Source organism: Amblyomma americanum, chromosome 1, assembly GCF_052857255.1.
Source record: "Amblyomma americanum isolate KBUSLIRL-KWMA chromosome 1, ASM5285725v1, whole genome shotgun sequence".
Taxonomy (NCBI): domain Eukaryota; kingdom Metazoa; phylum Arthropoda; class Arachnida; order Ixodida; family Ixodidae; genus Amblyomma; species Amblyomma americanum.
The window spans coordinates 52076676-52099581 of record NC_135497.1 but is presented as its reverse complement, the minus strand read 5'-3'; the positions used below and the strand labels follow the sequence as shown (position 1 = coordinate 52099581).

General features: G+C 46.2%; 1 protein-coding gene across 2 annotated transcripts in view; it reads right to left on the bottom strand.

Annotated features, from left to right (window-relative positions):
- Nucleotides 1–22906, bottom strand: part of LOC144132736 (carboxy-terminal domain RNA polymerase II polypeptide A small phosphatase 1-like) — a 62187-nt gene that overhangs the window by 10070 nt on the left and 29211 nt on the right. For both annotated transcript variants that reach the window (XM_077665360.1, XM_077665350.1), the window contains one exon: nucleotides 4414–4500. In XM_077665360.1, coding sequence (XP_077521486.1) covers nucleotides 4414–4500 — 87 coding nt within the window. The remainder of the gene's footprint in view (nucleotides 1–4413; nucleotides 4501–22906) is intronic.

Below are 22906 nucleotides of genomic sequence, written 5' to 3'. Positions count from 1 at the left end.
GGCATAAATGACAGCCATCTTGAATGTAGCCGTGAACGAGCACTGAGCACTTACCAGCCTCAGAGCACAAATGACGACTGACGAAGCACTACATTATAAACTGGAAAAACTTGGCCAGCAATCAAGTCAAATGCATCAAACAGAGCCAAAGAGAAACCATGCGTAAGCGCAAAGGCTCTTCCATCAGCTACAGACACTCCCCGGAAGCACTGCTGTACCGAGTGGCGGCGCCGCCGTGATTGTAACGGTGGCCCTTCCATCAACTGTTGTTGACACTCCCATAAACGCAGACTGCGCACTTAAAATAAAAAAAATCCTTCTGAACAAGCACGCAGAACAGCTGAATGCTACTGGACAGAGCCGTAGAGTAAACATAAAAGTGAACCACGCTGTAGCATCCCTGACATCGTCTGTCTCACCTTTATTTATGGTACTATGCTTTGGCTTCGATTGTATGTTGACGCCTCCATTTCAAATTTTCAAAATAAAAAAAATAAAAGGTCAACTCAAAATTGTGTAAATATCGTATGTTTCTCATTTGGTTAGTATTCGGTTAGAGAAATTGACACTTGAGAATTTCTGAATATTCAGTAGCAATCGATTACCGCGTCAACTTTGATAAATCTGTCTGTGGCATAACCACAATATTGGGGCAAATTATCCCAAATTCGAGTTCAGGAAAACAGTACAGAGGCATCTGCTCCAATTTCTTTGTTGTTGTTTATTGTGTGGACTGATCACATTGGGATGCTTCTAGGCTTGGAACTTGTGTGAAATTCTGCAAGTGGGCTTTTCCGCATGTCACACACGACGAGGAGGATGGCCGACCACCGGCATCACACAATCACAATGCGAAAGCAGTGCGTGGTTTTCTTGGGCCCTTCCATAATGTGCTACATGCTTAATGCTCACACCCATCGTACTCATCCTCTTGCCTACACAACTCTTGTAGCGTGAGCTCCACCACCTCGTTTTAGGCAACTACGATATGCAGAATAGCCCACTAGAAGAATTTCGCACTGGGCTCCCTACGGGAACCAGAGTAGAGATGTCACGAAAGACCGCCTCCTGCAAGGTGCACTGAAAAATGTGTGCACCTGTGACGTGCACACAACGGCAGGCATGACAACAATAGGAGGGCACATGTCGCTACGCCAAAAAATCAACTGGCCACATAGTTTCGCCTAGAGAAACATTGGCTATCGGTCGTGCATTCGCTAGCCGTCCAATCTAGCTGTGTGCTGCTTTAAAATGCCATCTGGCGTATCAGTGGTCATTTATTTTCTTCTAGAGCGCAGCTCTTATGCACCCGATCCTGGGTTGAGCCGCATAACCGAGCGAGTGCAGTGGAAGATAGAGATGGCGACAGCAAAAACAATTGCGTTGTGTTGGGTTTAATGGAACATAAGCAACCAAGACTATCATGGGCCAGACAGCAAAAACAGCGCTAAAAGGAAAGCGAAGGAGGAGGGTGCAGCGATAGCATGAAGGCAGGTTGGACAACGGCAACCCGCAACACCCGAGTAGCCTCACCTATCGCATCGTAGGTAAGGTATGTGTCGCTAGCTAGAGATGGCACAAGAATAGCACATGCTGTGAACGTGCTGGCCATTCGCCCAGAAGAGGTTCATCGGCAGCAGAACGCTATGCACGGTGTTCAAATCGAAACCCAGAGCAGCCTCCATTCGGCACTATGTGTTCCATGTGCAGTCGCCTATGGTTCGAGTGTCGCAGCAGCCACACTTAAAAATCGCATTACCAAGAAGCGTAATCGACGGCTAATTTTTTTGAAGGAGTCCCGCCATTGTGATGCCAATGTGCATTCCCCTAATTAGGTCAGAGGTTTTCTTCCAGCACACCAAACCTGCACGCTCGTCACAGAGGTTTTGCCGTTTTGTGCAATCCAGCCCTCTCACACAAGGCATCACTGCATTTTCGGCATTTTCATTTTCTTCAGGGGGCCGGAGGGGCATTAATAACTTGACCTTTGGATAATTCGGGTATTTGTTGCAGTCCTTTGAAGTCCGTACAAATGAGGTCATGTTTTCTGTGGTCAATTGTTTTTTTTTTAAATATGGTGCTGAGCCAGTTTAGTTGTGTTCATTTCGATTGCAAAGGCAATACACTATGTAAAAAGTGAAGGACAACATTTGCCCATTTACTTTTTCCTGAAATTTTATTCATACAGAACAGATATTCAATATTCGAAGGCATTTTTTCTTCATACTTGTGTCTGATTCATATTTGAGGATGTCAAAATTAGCACACCCCTATTTTTTGCTTCACTTGGTTTATGGTTTATGGGGTTTAACGTCCCAAAGCGACTCGTATTATGAGGGATGCCGCAGTGGGGTACTCTGGAAGTTTCGACCACCTGGGGTTCTTTAACGTGCACTGACATCGCACAGCACACGGTCCTCTAGAATTTTGCCTCAATCGAAATGAGACTGCCATGGCCGGAATCCACGCATCTTTCAGGTCAGCAACGACAGATGGCGTGTCGGACGTCCTGCGCATGGGTTTCTACAGACACAGCCAACTTGGCGTGACTGATCACCACCGGCGCATGCCTCTGCACCGAGAACATCCGACTACAATGCCCCTTTGTGGAATCTGATCGCACTTGCGTCTCCCACATGTGTCTGTTTTCAACCAGTAGCAGATGTATTTTTGCCACTCCCCAGAGAGCACCACATCTTTCAAAAAAGGCAGATTTGGCCACCTCACGTGCACTTGGTGTTCCTGGAACTTGTGTTCGTGGCTGGCAGAAACAGAGACAGGATTTTCGCCAACAAGTCGACTCTGAAGGGTTTCGGCGGGCCAAAGAAGGGCCTCTTCCCAGAAATAGAAGAGTTTGCCGACTTCATGAAACAGCGAGCAGACCACAGGTCTGTGACTACAGAAATATTAAACGTTAGGGCTACGCAGCTGGTGCAGCAGAAATGACTAATGCGGATGGAGTTCCAAGTCAGAAGGTGCTGGATTATAAACTTTATGAAAAGGTGTGGATTTCCACTCAAAAGGAAAACGGGAATATGCTACAAATTGCCAACAGAATATGAAAGCTTTTCAGTGTTATGTCCCGAGTCTGCATCATAAGCACAGCTACCAGCTCATGCAAATTGAAAATGCAAACCAAGCACCACTCTACTTCGACATGCCAGCCACCCCAACTGTGGAGACCAAGTGGACAAAACAAGTGCACGTTTCATCTGTTGGTGAAGAGAAGATGAGTGTCACCGTAATGCTTTGCTGCATGCCTCCATTCCTAGTTTCCAAACGCAAGATGCTCCCTAAAGGCACTGTGTACCCAAGCGATGATATTGTGCCCACCAATCAGAAAGGGTGGATAGACACGTACCTCATCCTGAACTGGACGAGCGCTCAACGTATGCAACACTGACCTTGATGCCATACTCTGACATGACACTACAGCTGCAGCAGCTGCATATCAGCCTCAACAAGCCGGTGAAGGAGAGGTTTTGGACACTCTACACAGAGTGGTTTGTAGATGGCTGCCACACATTTCACACCAACCAACAAGATGAAGAATGCCGCGTTGCATGAGACTTGGCGGGATGGGTAAATGCACTATCACATCTGGCATGGTCAAAAAAGCCTTCAAGATGTGCGAAAGTTCAAATGTCATGGACAGCACCAAGGATGAAATGCTTAGGGCCATTGAGAGCAACAAGGAGGCATTGACAGCGACGATAAGTGATGACGTTTTTGCCAGCCAGATGGGGAAAAGCGAGCGAGGTGGCAGCCCGGTTTACTTCTTCGTGACATTACAGTGGTTGGTTGCTATTGAGTAAAGGTTGTTCAAAGTGAGAATCAAAGTAAGAAGATTCATTTCTTTAAGCATGAAAATCTGACGCACATTGCAATCGTCAAAAATAGGCGCTCATAACAATCAATGGCATGTTAGAACCGAGTTAATACAGTACACTAGCTGCAAGTCAGCACTCGTCACTCGTCGTGTGCCTTTTGGTTCTATGCCTTTTTGTGCTGTTCGTTAAAGTGCGAATCAGTACCAACTCCCCTAGCTCTCTGCCTTGCATCCCTGTGTATGAACAGGTATGCAAGGTGGTTACAAACATGTTCAGAAGATATGAAGAGAAGTAAATGCATCCAGAAAACAAAATTAGCCACTTGTATGTGCACCTATTTCAGTGCACCCGTTGCGCTATATGCCAAAGCCACTAAGCAATTTGTGTTGGCACAAAGTCGCCTGCACATATCTGAAACCAAAGCATGAACCTAAACAAATGCACACAGTGCTATGACCCAGCGATGCTAGCATGTTCTCATCTTTCCAACCTCTGTGCAATGCTTGCAAACAATGTGAGGCATAGCCATCACCAATACCTAATTCTTGCCAAAGATGGCATTTGTACAAGAGAAGCCACTCACTGCATTGCCTGGGTGGAACATGTAAGAGGCAGGAGAGTTGTCGATGATCACCACCCGGTGCAGGTCCCGGCCCAGCCGGCCCAGGTCCTGCACATGAGGAATCAGTTCATTCACAGGGGGACACCAGCAAACAAAAAGAACTGAAGCTGCTCTGCAGAACATCTGTAAATGCCTAAATAACAATTTTACAAGCATTAAGGCTACTTACACATTCTTTTCCTGCAGCAATACAATAGGAGTGCACTTAACACAACAAGACTGCAACAGAGCTAAAAGCCATGGCATTACAGTGGCTAGCTTCCTCACAACTTCACAAAGCAAGGCTACACAACTCTTCCGCTGTAGGTTCCTGGTAAACCTTGCAGCAATGTTTACCCTGCATCTACACAGCACTGTGGCCGATTAACAGTGATTGAATGTGGAATACAAGCAGCAGCAAAAGGCAGCAGTTCAACCACATAAGCAAAGCCATGTAAGCGAATATCAAATTAAATGCCGTGTAATTCCCACCTTCAATAATTTTTCTGCAACCTCGCTACAGAGGATCAGGTTTTAACGGATAATCGGCCATAACATACTGATCTGTGAAGATGGCAGCTCCTCCTAGCTCTGTCACTGACTACACTTCATTTCCAGTAGATTCTGTTACAACATACATTCGGAGAGAATGGACCAAAATCAACACGGCAAACACTTCTTCACCACACACATTTCATCCGCAAACAACACAAGTATTCCTCAGCGTGTCCTGGCAACATATGACAGCAGCAGCAACAATGGTGGCTGGAACAGCGAGGAGCACCGCAGCATACGCGAGGCAGAGAAGTTCACAGGGAAAGTGCACCACGGAGTGATGCAATTTGGTTTTCGAATTGTGTAAGGAACCGCCAAAATTTTTTCTGAGCCACAGAGACTAGGCTTTTTTTGGAAGTCTAAAAACAGGCATGGCTAGTATCACTAATGGTCGGCAACAAATCTGATTGCAACTAAGTGCCTATCTGTATAGTTGTACTGTTAACGACTACATTTTACTTTACAAGCTTACTACTTAAAAGGGGATATAACTTTCAACACCAACTTTTTATTTTTTGATTAATTTTAGTTAAATTTTTTTTGCATGTTAGCATAACTTTCAAACTTAAACGAACAAAATTTCAACATTATATCTGAAGAACTTTTTTTTCTTACAGACTTTCTCTTTTACACCTTGTAGAAAGCCTGCAGGCTTGACAAGATGTATAAGAAGACTGGTTCAACATTCACTCCAATTTTGAATACATGCTATGCAAGAAGACAATCTTCAATTTTTATTTTACACCGCAACTTTTTTTGGTTTTCATTTTTTATAATGCAGTTTGCACACAAATGTCTGAACTGTCTAAAACCGAGTCTTTCGGGTCAGCAGCCGAGTGCCATAACTACTGAGCCATCACCAGATTAAAAAAAGTTATCAAAAAAATTTTTGGCCACTATTCACGATTTGACCATGATTCATGTGCTCTGATTCCCGTCAAAAATGGTATTACTTTACCCAAAAAGCCATTCTTTTACCTCAAAAAGCCTGTTTTAAAAATTAGTGGCAAGCTTTCCTGAAACACGGGGTATATACCAACACTTACATATTTACTTAGATTTTTTTTATGTCAGTTATTGGATAATTTGTTTTCTTTTAAACTACTGTTCATTGATAGAAGCCTCTTCGCCTATGGGCAGTGCTCAAAATGCCCTCTGCCAATCCCTGTATTAGCTTAACTATGGGTAAAGCTCAAGTACTTTTGCACCACACGGCAGTTGTCACATCAGAAAAGAAAATATAATCCAGCTACCACCCTTCTTCCCGCACCTCACTCGTCCTTTTGTCTTTCTACAACCACCCTGTCACTACCTCTTTTATTCTGCGCCCTGGGCAAGTTCAGTTCAGTTCAGTTCAGTTTATTTATTTCTTGCTACAGAGAGCAGTGGGCCCCGGGAAAAAAAGCCGTAGCTTGACAAGCTCCCGAGGTCCACAACATCCAGCAACAGTGGCGCCATTGGTCACGTGCAAGCAAGAAAGGCATACATCAACCTAAGGCATGATTCACAATCTGTGAATGAACAGCGGGAACACAAACTAAGCGCGCAATATAACATAAAGAACAAGCAATATATAAAATTCAAAGCATGCACTGAAAGAATTATTTAAACATTTTATATGCGCAGAGATTATAGCACTTAATTTCACAGCCGTGAACACATTGACAACGCATAAAAGAACAATTTTCAACATACATGAATGAAGACCGCATGATATTGGCGTGCTGACGGGTTACGATAAGCATTCAACGAGCCTGCATATTTCTACCGTATACGTAAGAACCACAAACCATAACAAAAGAGAATTATTCGTGAAAGAACGCCCGGAGGTCAGCATTGCTGCATTTATTATTGTCAATGCCTGCATCAAAGAGACGATTGAGTAGTGCGGGAAGATAATATCTAAGCATCTATATCCCATAGTTAGTTCGTGGTGTGTTAAGGGTGTAGTGCCGCAGACGGCGTAGCGGGTATGTAGGCACAAGGAGCTCAAGGTTAGCAATTTGAGATATTGTTGAAATTTTGTCCCGTGTTTCCTGTTTGTAGCGCAAGGACAGACGTATATCATAGAGACTAAATATTCTCGGCACGTTACTATTGTGAAAAAGGGCTGAGGAAGGATAATAGTAAGGTTGGTTAAAAATAATTCTTAAGGCCTTCTTTTGAAGGAGGTAAATATTTTGAAGAGTGGTCTTTGTAGCAGCTCTCCAAACTAGGTTGCAGTAATGCAAATGTAACATGAAGATGGTTTTAAACAGAAGCAGTTTAATTGAGGTAGAGAAAAAATGGCGATAACGTGACAGTACGCCAACTACACGAGCAACCTTAAGGCATATATGATCAATATGTGTATCCCAAAGCAGTTTTTCCGTAAACCAGATTCCTAATGTTTTAAAGGTGTTAACAATTTCTATACTACTCGAGACACAGCAGAGGTGTCAGGAGAAACTTAATATTTTTCCTTTCGTACGAAAGAACATTGCTTTCGTTTTCGAAACATTTATCTGTAGAGCATTACAGTTTACCCAGTGGACAAGCGCTGAAAGCGTCCTATTTGCAAGGATATGAGATCATCGGGGTTGTAATCACTGAAGAATATGCCTGTGTCGTCCGCGTATATTATAAAGTATGCATTCGTATTAATAGTGGTAATATCATTGATGTATAAATTAAACAGAAGTGGACCTAAGATACTCCCTTGCGGGACGCCAGTTTTGATTTGAGTCATGCGCGAGGAGCATCCACTGATGTCGACATATTGATATCTGTGCGAAAGATAAGAACGAATTAGCTCTAGCACATGGCCCCTGATACTATATCTCTGAATTTTCGCAAGAAGAGTGTCATGACTAATGCTGTCGAAGGCTTTTTTAAAGTCTATGAAAACCCCAAGTGTAATCTTTTTTTCTTCAAAGTTTTCTAAGATAAATTCTTTTTGGGCCACCAATGCAGTTTCAGTATAAAATCCTTTCTGAAAACCGTGTTCAGATCGGGTAATAATAGTGTGGCGATCCAAAAATTGGTGCAGGCGATTAGCGACCACTTTTTCAAGACTTTTCGAAAACACTGGTAGAAGGGATATTGGTCTATAGTTGGCGATATTATTACGATCACCTTTTTTAAATACAGGCAGTACTCTAGCAACTTGCATCTCCGTAGAAAACGCACCAGTGCTAAGACATAGATTAAAGATATGAATCAGTGAGGATGAAATAACGTCTATAACATACTTAACAGGAGAAAATTGAAGTCCGTCCGCATCATGCGGTGGGCTATTGTGTAGTTCCCTGAAGATTGACTGAACTTCTTCGTTGTCAACTGCAGTAAGGAAAACACTCTGCGAGTTGTCAGTCTCTAGAAATTCGATCGCTTCCGGGTTATGTTGGGACCGCAAGTTATCAAAGAAGGAATCAATAAACGCATTAGCCAAGTCAAACCTACTCATCTCAACACCATTAACTGTTAAAATATCAGGAGCTGTGGTAATACTTGAAGGGTTAATGATGTTGGAAAGCTGTTTCCACAATAGATCCGTACGACCACCATTACTCTCAAAGATGTCACTGTAGTAACAGTCCTTAGCGGTTCTAATATCACGGTTTAATTGTTTGCGATAAGCTTTGTACTGTGTCCAGTCATCAGGCTCTCTCGTTTTGATAAATTTCCAGTAAAGTTTGTTTTTTACCTCGATGCGATGCAACAAAGACGATGAAATCCATGGCTTCCTAATTCTTCTTCGTTTTGTTACCTTCGTAAGGGGGAAATTATTTTGATACAGAGCGATAAACTTGCGTAAAAAAATGTGGTATGCGTTATTAGGACACATTATTGAACAAATTTCCTGCCATGTCTCATTTTCTACTTCTCTGCGGAATGTGTTCAGTCTATGCTCAGAGATTATTTGGCGGTAATAAGGCTGATCAGACAGCCTCTTTTTACGATGTTTTTCTTTACACATATAAATTCTCATGTGGTCACTAATGCCACACCAGATTACACCACTCTTAATACGGGCTATATCAAAATTAGTAATAAAAAGTTCAAGCAACGTTGCCGTGTTGGAAGTAAAGCGAGTGGGTTCTTTTATTATGTTTGAGCAGCCATTTGAAGAAAGAAGAATTTCAAAATTGTTCTGAATAGTATTATTACACAACATATCAATGTTAAAATCATCGCCCCATACAATGTTATACTCCTTATCATCAATGAAATTAGAGTTCCTTCACTCTCTCCCTTCTACCTCCCAACTTCTCCTTGGTGGTGACTTTAATGGCACTCACACATTCTGGGGCTACCCCCAAACCCTCAAACCCGGCCGCCTCCTCCACTGTCTGGCCCGGGAACGCCACCTCACCCTTCTTAATGCTCCTGACTCCCCTACACGAGTGGTCACTGTCTCGCAGCGCCCCACGACACCCGACCTCACCTTCTCTCGGGGCTCACTTTCCTTTCACTGGCAGGTCACAGCCGTAACTCTTCTCAGTGACCACTTTCTCATCCATATTACCACCTCTTTTTCCCACAACCCTCGATGTCATCCGGTCACTCACATTGACTGGAACGCCTTTAGCACTAATCTCGCTTCCGACTCCTTCCAATCTTACGATGACTGGACGTCGCACATCTCCGCAGCGCTGACGTCCAGTAGCTATCGCGTTCACTAACGTCACCCAATCCCAAACCCGGACCATCACCTTCTCAGTTTATGGCGTCGCCATAAACGTCTTCAACGCTCCTTCCGTTCCCAACCCAAAAATACCCAACTTTCCTCTCGGATCACAGCTCTGCGAGCCGAGATCGCCGCCCACTGCGCCTCCCTTGAACACTCTCGTTGGAGTGCGCTTTGTGAGGGTCTTGAATCTGCACTGCGCTCGCGATCCACATGGTCCCTCTTTAAATCCCTCCTTGGCACTAAGGAACCCCCTCCGATGTTTTTGATCTGCTCGCCTCTTTGTACCTCCCGCCCCCTCTTGCTCCTTCCTACCAGGCATACTTGGACAGACCTAACCCCTATCTGGGCCACCCTTCACTTTCCGGGAGCTCAAAGCGGCTCTGGCTGCCAATGCTACTCACTCGGCTCCCGGTGAGGACGCCATCACATACACCACACTTCGTGACCTTCCTGACCGCACCAAAGAATTCCTCCTTGAGACGTATAATGATGGCTGGGACAGCAGCTGCCTGCAGAGCTCCTGGACCTCCTCTCTCATTTCTAGGATTGCAAAGCTGGGCAAACCTCCCTCTCTCTCTAACCTCCGCCCAATCTCCCTGACATCGTGCGTTGGTAAGACCCTTGAGCGAATGGCCCTGACTCGTCTCTCTAATTTTCTCGAAGAGAGGGAGTTCTTCCCCCATTTTCTTATTGGCTTCCAACGTCGCGTCTGTGCACAGAACATGTTCCTGATTCTCCAGCACACCTTTCTCTCAGCTACCCCAACCCAAATTCATGCACTTGCGACCGTCGATGTCCGCAAGGCCTTCGGCGGTATGTGCCATGACCACATCCTTTCTCAACTCGTCTCCCTGGCCTGTGCCTCCCGCATGTACTCTTACATCCGCTCATTTCTCTCTAACACAGTGGCTCGCTTTCGCGTAGACACCCATCTGTCCGATCCTCACCGCCTCACCCGCGGCACTCCTCAAGGTGCTGTTCTCTCTCCTTCCCTTTTCAATCTAGCTATGGCCCCTCTCACCTCCCAGCCAGCCCATCTTTTGCCATCCATCCATCCAGCCAGCCATCTTTTACGCCGACGACATCATTCTCTGGTGTTTGTCTGGCTCTCCCGGTCACGTACAGGACACCCTGCAACGTGGCCTTGATCTAACCAACTCTTTTCTCACCACCGCCGGTCTCTGTCCTGCTGAGGAGAAATCTGAGCTTCTCCTTCTCAACCACTCCTCATACCAGCGCTCGCACAACCATTTCGTCTCTCTCCAACTTTCTGGCTGTCCCATTCCTGTCACCACCCAGTGCAAAGTTCGTGGCTTCCCTTTGCATGAAGCAAGGAGCATGCAAGCCCTCCACCACGCTGTCACCACCTGCCACTCTTACTCACCTCCTGCGGCGCGTGGTCAGTCGGCGCTCAGGTCTCCACGAGAGCCATGCATGCCGCGTTGCCCATGTGCTCACCCTCAACGAAGTCTTGTACTTTATACCCTATATTTCCTGCACTCAGACTCAACTTAGCGTTCGAGACTGCCCTTGTGGACCTTTACAAGGCAGCTCTCAACCTCCCTATCAATACCTCAACCGCTAAGCTCTTTGCCACAGGCCTCTTCCATCCTCTCCGTTCTCTCTCACTCTCCACCATGACTCGCAGCTTGCCCGGCTTTCCCTTACCCGCCAGGGTCAGTACTTATTGGCTCAGGGGGATATCTGTCCCATTCCCATCTCCACCTTAACCTCTCCTATTCCCACCCCGGCTCCCAATCTTCATATCCTTCCCCTCCCGACCAACATGTCCCCCGCCCTGCATGCCGGCTGTCGTCACGCGACCGCGCAGCACCATTCCCCCGTCTTCGATACTCAGGGTGTGGCCTACAGGGATGCCTCTTTCGTGGATCCTCGAGGTTCCTGTGGCTACGCCCTATACCATCCCCACCTCCCTGCACCTGAAACCCACACCAGCGACCGTACCTGCGCCCTCTGGACGCATTGTCCCTAGAGGTCCTTGCCATTGCGCATGCTCTCCAGTCATTTGCCCTCCTTCCCTCTCTCCCTGAGTACACACTGTATTCAGGTTGTTATACAGCTATCCGCCACATACAGAACCGAACCTTGCCCCCTTCACACACACACAGCCTTCCATCGTTTTCCTCCGCTGGGTCCCTGGGAACTCGGGGATTGACGGCAATAAGCTGGCCCATCAGCTCACCCACGACACTCTTTACCGGGAGCCGTTGATCCCCTAGCCCAAGCCCTTGGAAGACTCACCCTGTGCCGCACCATAAAGGAGGTCTATCTCAAGCTCTGCCTCGACAAGCTCTTCTACCCTCCCTCTCATCCATCACGCACTGTGCCGGAGGCTCGCCTTCTTCGGCGAATCCAAATGAATGCTGTCATCACCTCCTCTCGCCTCTTTCTCTATCGCTACCAATCTGACGCTTCCTGTCCTAACTGCCCCGGCTGCTCAGCAGTCGGGTTCCTATCCCCTCCTCTCTCTATCCATCACCACCTGGCTCGACTGGCTTGGCACTGAAGGGGAAGAACTGTGACGTCCGGTCGCCCAGACAGTCGACATGCTCGGCCTGTAAATTATGGCCGAATAAAGGTCTACTACTACTATCACTCCAGAGAAATATTGAAAAACGGTAAATTATCACCAGAAATAAAAAAACCTCACGTGTAATGAACCTCAAGATGATTGCAAGAAGCGAAGTTTTGTTGAATGTATGCAATAGACATCTTTCGCTTTGCACCTCTCCCTTGATGTCATGTCCACAGTCGTATACAACTTTATCCCTTTGAGGGTCAAATTTTAAAAAGCTTTCCCAGATGGTCAAATAAATTACTTTATTGCAGATTTTGAATGCACAAAATGCGTAAAGCCATGAAGAAATTGTAAAAAAAATCAGGAATAGTATTTTGGTGTCAGCATCACTCAGAACTTCAAACTGTTCAATAGTATTTCATAGTGTGGTATTCCTTGAAACACTGGCCTACGCATAGTGCATTATCGCAGTCTGCACACATAAAACGCATGTCTGTTTTCCTCTTGGGGCGACGAGTTGTGTTGGCACACATGGCATCTTCGCTGCGTGTGGCTGCCTTAGGCAGAGGTCTGAGGCACCCTCTCTGGGAAGTGGCGCGCCGACAGTCGTAGCGGGTTGTTTGCAGTACGTTTCCTGCGCCTTGTTCGTTGGATCTGGGTCTGGTACTGTTCCAATATTTGGGTCCACTCTTTCTAAACGCATCAAGCTTCATCGGGGTGCCAGTTCTCACGCGACAGAGAAAAAACGTCATGTTGAGCAGGTGAAAAAAGAACTTGTTCCACTTCAGTTTTCCTGGTGCTTTCACTGAAACTAAGATGCATGTCTACTTTGTCGATGAGTGCCATTTTCTTCGTATATTCAAGTACACATGCAGGCCTTTTTTTTTCTTTTTCTCTGGTCGCTCTGTCCACCTTATCGGATTCTTGCATCTAGAGTCCATGCACTGATGTCAAAAGAGTGACCTCGTGCTTGTTAAACCATTTCAAGACAAGCAGACAGAGTGTTTGTGTGGAAGCTTTCTGTTTCACCCTCCTTCGTTTTTTTGAAAGAGGGCAGGCCCTTTCTGTTGATTCGCACAGTTCCGCATGCATTTGTTCTGTTTCTCTGCAGAAATTCAAACAGCGCTGGGCTCGTGTACCAATTGTCCACAAACAGAGAGTGTCCTTTTCCAAGGAAGTCTGGTAGAAGGTCAGCAACAACAGAGCTCGCATAACCAAGCTTTCTTTTGGCCAGGCTAACTGTTGTTCCTGTATAAACTAGAAACCTTAGTACATATGCAGTTTTCAGGTCACACCATCATGAACATCTTCACTCCGAACCGGTGTCTTTTGGATGGTATGTACTGCCGGAATGAAAGGCGGATTCTCCGAGGCATCAGCCACTCATCTATGCATAAATTTTGGGATGGAAGGAAAAGTCAAAAATTTTTCCTGAATGGCCTCCATGACAACTCTGATGGCCCTTAGGCGATCGGATTGCTCTGTTATCGAACTGAAGTGCTCGACGTACAGCAGAACAAAGCGGTTTACAGAAAAAAACTGGGTCAGCAGCATCGGGTCCATCGACCAATAGTCTCACAGGGTGTCCGTCCACACCAGGCCCATAAGCAGCACTATTACGTAGAAGCAGTAAAGCTCCGGGAGGTCCACGGCTGCCCAGGCTTTTAGCCACAATGCGCCGGAGTGACATGCGCCTGTTTTTTTTAACTACCGTACTTGTTATGACGATGAGCAACACAAATTTTTCATTAAAAAAGTTTTAAACAATCCAATTCGGATGCTTCTGGCAGGAGCAAAGAGGCCACAACCTGCCGTGATTGTGAGCCGTCGAAGGTGAAAACAGATGGCGAAAAATCACCTGCGTGATGAAGTATTGCGTGCCTCCACTGCGATCAAGCAGTGAAACCCAAACAACGAAAGGGGGTTGCCGCAGCCCGCGCGACATGCTGCAGCTAGAAATCGGTTCTGTTTATCTCCGCAAGAAGGTAGCACAATCAAATTTCACTCTTCTTTTAAGTCCTAGGAGGTGGCAGCACCTCCCGGTGGCATACGTAATTATGGTGCAAAGTTTCAAACGGAGGGTTGAAACTGTTCCCGTACGGCTAAGACCTTGCGGGACGGAAAACCGCCCCCATACATGTACGGCATCAAAGGGTTAAGGGGCTCTGAAAGGGGCTCTCAATAAAGGCGCGGTGTTCCTGTTAAAGGGTGCCACTTAATGAATATCCTCAAGCAAGAATTTTTTTATTGTGCTTTGTAGAAGCTGACTTATCTGAAGTCAGAATATGAATTTCAGCGTCTTCACACCCTTTCCCTCGCCTCTAGTCAGTTTTTGCAAGCTGAAATGTCAGCACTCGTAACCCGGCTTCAACGCTGGAGCAGACTTTCCTGCCCCGCAGGAGCTACGCGGCTTACTGGCCGTGGCCATGGTAGCTGCCTATCGTCTGAAAGAGCCTAACCAATAGCCATCTCTGAACTTGTATACACAGGAGCGTGCAATGGGGGAGAATGGGGGAGAGTGCGAGCATGAAAAAGTCGCTGAAAAGGGCTCGCCAACTTAGGCGTGTGATCATGGGTTCTCTGCTGCATGTAAAAATGTACTATTTGGCTGAGGTGTTGGTGACACCATAATGCAGTGATTGAGCGAGTTGATGTGATCTCGTTGAAAGGTGTTTCTGAGCCGCTTTAAAGGGGCTCTGAAACACCTTCTGAGGAGAGCACATGAACTCACTCATTCACTGCATTGTGTTGTCATGAACACCTGAGCCAAGCAGTACATTTCTACTCGCAGCAGAAGACACACAATCACGTGCGAAACTTGGCGAGCCCTTCCCGGCGACTTTTACATGCTCGCACCCTCCTCCGTCACTCGCATCTACGTAGACAAGGTGAGAGATGCCTATTGGTTAGGTTTAGGGCGTGGCACGTATCACGCATGAAGCGTGCAACCCGCAACTCATCACTAGATTCTTTGAGACGTCAGGCAGCTACCAAGGACGCGGCCAATAAGCCGCGTAGCTCCGGCGGGTCGGGAAGCTCCGCTGCCAGAAGTGGGCCCGGTGGAGGAGCGCCGACCTTCCAGTGTGAAAAAAGTGACGAGAGGAGAGGGAAAGGCGCGAACATGCTGAAATTCAAATTTTGACTAAAGATAACTCAGTTTCTACAAAGCGCATTAAACAAATACTTGCCGGACAATATTCGTGGAGCAGCGTAATTAACATCCCTGGCATTCCGCCCCTTTCAGAGCCCCTTTATGTCTGCAGTGAAGATGTGCCCACATTCAGGACCGCCGCACAGAATTCCTCCATGACAAAAAGTAGTCTTGTTAAAACTTTTCCTGTTACCTAAACAAGAACCTAATTACAAGGCAAAAATTATAAGCTCTAAAATTTTGATGCCTGATTTGTTTAATATAGTCAAACGTTAAAAAGCTGATTTCGTTTACTATTGCGTTTGGCCAGCGGAGTAATACAGGACGCCAAGGACATGGCCCAGTGTTACCAACTGCAGCCTTTTCGGCCTCGCCAATTTTGGCCTCTGCAGCTTTCTCACACATGTAGCAAATTTCACTTCCACCTCTGTCACAATTAGGGCCATCTCAGCACATGCAACTCCTGCTTCACAATGCTTTCCGCAACCAACTGTTTTGCAGTGTTACAAGTTGGGAGAGGCTCATACTAAGGTTCCCCAAGAAAAAAATGATCATGGAGGTTTACTACTATATTTTTTGCCATTGGCACTGAAGAACACAGCGGCAGTCAACCACTATGTGTGTGTTTTTTGGGGTTTTATGGCACATAGGCAACCAAGGCCACCATGTGCCAAGCGCGAAGTTTAATATGTTCGCTTGGTGGGAAGGAGTTGCCGTATTTACACAATTGTAATACCCCTGTCACATGGCGTTTCTTAAAGGCCTTTCCAGCAAAGGCACCTCTTTAAACCAAAGGAGCGAAAGCTCAAAGGAGCAGGGACACAGCAACATGGTGCAGCCCGAAGGTGGGACAGCCAATGAGGCTTAGCACCCGCTGCTCTGCTTGAGGCGGCTAACACGAGTTTTAAAATTAAAGTGGGGAATTATATTCATTCGTTGAGCTCAGGCAATTGTTTATTCTAATTGTTTCCTTAAAAGAACTGCAACAGCTACGCCCATCAGCAACAGCAGGTTTTGTGTATTGCCTTGTCCCCCAGGGCAGTCGATGTTGATGCAACACTTTTACTGTCTTGACATCTGTGCATAAAATATAAACACCCATAGAAAAAGCAAAGCCAGAAACAACATTCGTATTTTTAGAGATGTTTTCAAACATTGTTGGCTGCATCTATTTTTTTTTCATCGCTTTTACTTTTTGGCATGCTGATCGCAGGTTCTTGAAGGCTGCATCTTTGGGCTCCAAAGGTCCCGGACGGGAGCCTTCACCTCCAAGGCCCTTAGCGGCAAAGTCGCAAGTCGACCCACGCTTCCTTTCGCATGTCAGAAAAGAAAAAAGCACGGCGTGCCTGTGGGCACATTCCACAACGAAAATGTATTAGTCACTGGACTACTCATCTACATTTGCACCATTTTCCCCACTAGTACAGCCGTCGTCGTCACTGCTGCGGTTCCACAGCACGTCATCCTAACGCCGGCGTCCAGCCAAAACAAGTACTTCACTGACAACCACAGCCCGTTGTCGTCTCGCGAAATCCCGTGCATCGCAAACAGCTGCACCACGAAATCGCGTGGAACAGCTGAAAATTTTACGTTGCTGCAGCCGCCACACCTGCATCACCAGTCTCAAAACACTGAACTTAAGACCCAGCGCGTAGTTCATTTCTTCGGCGCAAACAATGGCAGCCATCTTGAATATACCGTATTTACTCGAATGTAACGCGACTACGAATGTAATGCGAGGGGTGCCTTTACAAGCTACCCAGCGGGAAAAAATAAAACCACGAATGTAACGCGAAGCTTAAGGATGCAAAACAAAGTACCTTTAATAGACATCGTGGCAAACATGTCCCCACTTTCGGAGTCCTCCTTTTCGCTATCGAAGTCTCCCGGTAACTTCTGTCGTATCGATGTTGTTCGCCGCAGAAAGAACCCATTCCTCTTCATGAACGTTTTGGCCCACCCATGAGATGCTCTGCACTTCCCATCTCCCGATCAGCGTCTCTAACTTTTCAATGGATCAGCTCGACACTGACCCCCATGAGATGGTTGCGCTACTCGATAATAAAGTCCACCACTTTTTCTCCAGCTCGATGTGATGGCTGTGGCGAGGCACACTAAATCCTTTGTGGTCGGGCTCACATTTAAAAAGCCCCTCCCACTGCAGCCGCCATCCGCGGATGGTTGACTCGTTGAGGACAAGTCTTCGAGCTGCCGCAGCATTCCCAACCTCTTCAGCTAACAGGATCAATTTTCTGTTAAAACGAACGTTGCCACAACACGACGCGATGACGCATTCAGTGCGAGGCCGCAACAAACACAAAAAATGACGGAACAACAATGCTTTGACTTTGCATGAATGAGGATTTGGCTTCCATGGTACCCATGTTGCCAGCATAAGATCGCAAAACTGCGGAAACTGAAACCAAGCTGATTGCTTTGAAATAGCTGCACCGCAGCTCTGCTTTAGGCCAATCAAAGTGCGGTATTTGATCATAACGTGAGGGTGGACTTTAAGAGGAAAAAATCGTGGAAAAAAACTCGCGTTACATTTGAGTAAATACGGTAGCAATGAACAAGTGCCGAAAGCTTACTGGACCTGAGCACTAATGACAACTGAGAAATGTTCACTGATATCACAGTACATGGGCCTCTAAATTTCTCCTCCATCAAAATTTGTACGCCACAGCTGAATTATTGTTAATATCAATTTCTAAGCACCGTAAAGCTACAACATGAATGTATACGCCGTGCACGTTACGATGGCTGTGCTACCTGTCAGGAAGCCTGCAAAGCATGGGTGGGCCAGGCCGCATGTGCAGCTTTCCCCATCCGTTTACGATGTGCTTGAGTTTTCATAGCTTACATCATCTGCGGTATTGATTAGCCGCAAATCTATTTTCATATACACCTTCAGTGACATAAAGGAATGCATTAAGAATAGTTGCCGGGCCAGTTGGTGCATGATCTCACCGATGTGTGTGTGTGTCTTTCGCTGTCCCGTGTAAGCGCACTGTTTTTCGGTGAGATAAAGGAATGTACTTCTGCACAGCTGGTTGCTCAAAAGCTGATAAACTGCCCAGGAACACGCTCTTGTGACTTCTCCACACCTTCCCTCAACAGCAGCAGATCGCGGCTGTTTAACAAGAAAAACAGAAATAAACACTCTAGCGTGCATACTGAAGCCGGCACAAATTTTTGTTTTTGTACTGCTGTCCCCCAATCACCATTCAGTGATCGTTTTCACACGAAGTGTCCTCATTAAGGCTCGCAAAATGCAAAACAGGCGCACTGTTTGCAAATGCGACACATCGGCCTCCTTTCAATGTGTGCTTTTAAAGAAAAAAAAAAGTTGAAGTGAGAAGCTGAGATGGGGGACGCGGAGCCAAGTTGTGAGTGGCTCACTGTTTTCTGTATGCTTCTAACAATGATTTGGCTATATTGAGAAGCAGGTGACTGCTTAAAAGAAAGCACCACACAAGACCGTGTACCCACGTTTATCGTGACACTGACTGTCGCTCCATACTTAACCCTTAAATTCAGCCTGTCACTTTAAAATTATCGATGGACGCTCTCCACTATATAAATGATGATAATCTGTCAGGCCGACTGCACTGTTTATTACCACGGCCACTCGATCTCAAGCGGCTGTATTATTGCACTTGCATTTGTGAGCGCTGTACTCTTTCTCGAGAAATTCCATTGCTTGCGAGCACTTTGTAATACGACTTCATGGCAGTCCAAGAAGCTTGAACTTCAGAGCTACGGTGCCTGTAGCTAACACACATACTAGTCATGCTGCCCTGCAAGTGTTTTACGTGTCATGCTCAATTTCACTAACTTTACAGACCTTCGTTTGCATTGTTACTGCTTGGAATGTTGCTGGCCTCTATTTATTATGTTTGTGCATGAGATGGAATAGACCGGACTGGACTGGACCACCTTGTCTGTACAACAGATACTGCACCTAGAAAGCCCCCTTGCCATGCGAAGCGAATGTACCCTCCCTTCAAATGCAAACTTAAGAAAAAACGGTTTGCCCTGGTCAGTAGGGACACCGTTTCAGCGATATGCCTTTCTGGTACAATCTCAATGGCTTGCCCCGAAAAGAGCATGCATTCACTCCGCACTTGTAACGAGCAAAACTTCAAATATGCATACGGCAAACCAAATGAAAAGAATTCTTTCGTCAGAAGGTCGATTTCTGTGCCTTATCAGGCTGACCGCACAATTCACCAGCCGCAATAAAATTACTCTCTTGTAAAGTATTTGAATATTTAGCTTTTGCACGTTAATTGCAGTATAACAAGCTACATAGCTATAAAATGTAATATGTCAGCATTCCTTCAAGTGATTAACACCGTGACGCACGTGAAAGCGAGGCTTGTTTCATCTCAGTTCAGCAACAAATACGTAGTTACCACCTAAAAAACGGCGATCAATTTTACTTGCGAATTATTAAGTGCCTTAGTTCTTCCCAGCTTTACTATCACTGCCTTTACACAACCTCGCACCTGTGTCAATCAGAAGTCCATTGACACAGCCTCAAAACACGAGAAATCTACACTTTCAGTGTAAACAGGTGAAAATAGTTCACGTGACAAACGAGAAAGATTTCTCATTGGATAAATGCCTGTCAGCAGAGACGACATACTATGATCAGCTGCTCATCTATCAAGGGCCAGCGATGCTCGCCCGTGGCAAACATTACCATCCCTCTGCGATGTAACATCAGCAACATGTCCACTCTCATGCAGCGCGATTCCCTTGCGCATGCTTTCGCTGCAAAATTAACTGTACAGTATGCCCACGGGCAGCAAATGACGCATGCGCATCTTTGTCAAACTTGCAGTGGAAGCGGGAAGCCGCAGCGAGTGGCCCACCTACGGTTCCAACAGCAGCCACTAGGAGAGAGAGAGAGAAAGACGAATGGAAAGGCAGCATTTATCCAATGAGAAATCTTTCTCATTTGTTTATCATGTGAACTATTTTTGCCCGTTTACACTGAAAGTGTAGATTTGTCGTGTTTTGAGGCAAATAGCAAAATGTATGGCTATATCGTCCAAAAATTAGCAGTCACATCCGATAGATCGAACTTCGGGCAATACCGGGCGACTCAAGAAGCTGGCTCTCCCTCAGCACATCTCCGAAGGTTAGCTTTCCTGCATGGACTTGTGGGTGCTATTGGTGCTACGTAGCACGCGCAGACCAATGATGACGTGGATTTTCCGTGATGTAGGCACTGGGCGCGTACCCAGCCAACCAGGGTCCATATTCAGAGTTTGTGTCATAATAAAAAGAGTCATAATCTGCCGTAGCGGCTACACGATTGGTTGAAATGCCGGAAGCGGATGTGGTGGTTCGGATGCAGCGAAAAGGGTCGAAGTGGTCTGACGGTGACGTCAGACACATAGCGTATGCTCTTCCAGCAGCAGATGCTCGAAGACAGACAACATGGCGGTGCGCTCTGAAGTGGAGCCTCTCGCTTCGGAGTGAACTCTTCGGAGTTACTGCGTTTTTCGGCCCGTGAACTGGCTATAAACTGGGTACGGAATTTTCGCTTCATCTTACTTTGCCTAAACAAATTGGATGGCCGATAAATTTGGCCTGTTTTTTTTTATTTTGCTGGACGATTCGGTACCTTCTTGGCCTAACGAGCACCGGTTTGTTGTAGAAATTGTTCTCTTCATTCAAACCGGATGGCACCACTATCACTGGAGTTATCTCGCCTGCGTATATTGGATGATGTAACATAAATCATATTGACCGGCAAAATACTTGCGTTTACTGCACGCAAATGTGCATTTCCTATTCTAGAACTCTCTATTAGCTGTTTAAGCAACCTGCATCATGCCCATGTGTAATGTCTGCAGCGTGAAACCACTCATGTGCGCGGATGATCAGTCGCCAGCGACGTGCTGCTACACCGACGCATTTTACATGCCAGAGGTGGTTTTTCGGCAGCCGCGGTGGTGTGGCTCTGCATTGAGCTCACGAGTTAGCTTGCAAGTTAGTTATCAGGAGTCAGTCTGGGCATGCCTGCACTTCGTACCGTGGCGAACATATGAAAACTTCGTCTGCGAAGTCTCCCAACGCATCTATGAAGAGAAACACAGCAAGATTTTTTTTAGCTCATCCCTTTTATATATAGGCAGCAGAAAAATTAAAAACCTATCAGCGGCATCTCGCGGTTCTTGGAGTGCCTGCATAAAGGAATGAAAAGCGTAAATTACCGTCTGCAGCAACTCATGTTCAGCGATGTTGCAGGTGGCAATTCGTCACGGCATCTTGGTTCAACACGGCACGGAGCGCGCATTCTGCAGAGAGTGAGTGCATGCCACAAATTTTCCTCTCTGTTCCCTTTTACCCTCAAGATAAATGTAAAACGCAGTGTTGTACGAACAAGCTAGCTATCTTGTATTCACCATTGCCGATCGACGGCTGTAGCGGCCGCCTTCTTTCCCTGAAAAGCCATGCTTAGTTGTGTACAATATTTTCTTCTTTAAGTACACCTCCGGCCTTTACGGTGCAGAAAAAGGTATCTGAGCAATTGTTTCTATTTGTTGAAGTCCACTGGGCAAATAAAGAACTTTCTATATTACCCCTTTACAGTGGAATCCGATGGGCAACTCAACTTGTGGCTGCATGTTTCTTCTCTCGCATTGGTCTCGTTCCATTTGTTGGAAAAGAGCAAAAGAGCCGTTGGAAGTTTCCCTGCTGCAATCACAATGCAGTGACATCCTGCCGCTGCTCACAATCTCAAATGAACAGACATCTGAACAGACATCCGCTTCTGGCGTTTTGACCAATCAGGTGCGGCCACTGTGACAGATTGTGGCGCTTTTTATTCTGACACAAACTCTGAACACAGCCCTAGAATAAGTGTCTTCAGCACGTTGAGTCAGTTGTACCCGCGTTGTGATGCAGTTCACACGTTCGGTGCATTGTGTGCCAGTGGGAATTTCTCACGTTTTTTGTTGTCTGTGTGCATGCGCGATGGCAGCCACGAAACAGCAGAACTTCCCGTTTTCCATGAAACTAGAAATAATCAAGCGAGTTGAACAAGGTGAGAAGAAATCCAAAGTTGTTCGCCACCAACATGGATGGGTCAACGAAGTTTTGACCACTTGTGATCGGAAAAAACACGTCTCTAGTCTCTACGATGCTTGAAGAATGTGCTTCCGGTGCTGGCAACCCACAGGTCCAATCAAAGAGCGTGGATAACCCGCGAACTTTTTCGCCAAATGGCTAAGACCTTGGAACGACGACTTGAGAGGCCAAGGTCGCTATGAATCTGTTTCCACCGCTGCAGCGCTAAGCAACATTGCACTTCGCTTCCTGCCACCGAACGCAACATCGGTGCTTCAACCCTTGGACCAGGAGATAATCCACGTGATGAAGATTGGTTTTAGGAAACATCTGATTGAACGGCCCCTGCAGAACCAGAGGACAAGAAGAGACCCAAAAATCGAAGTCTTAGGCACCCTATCTGTTCTAAGTGGGCCGTGGAATGATGTAAAGGAAACTATACAGATCTGCTTCCAGCTTTTTGGTCTCTGCT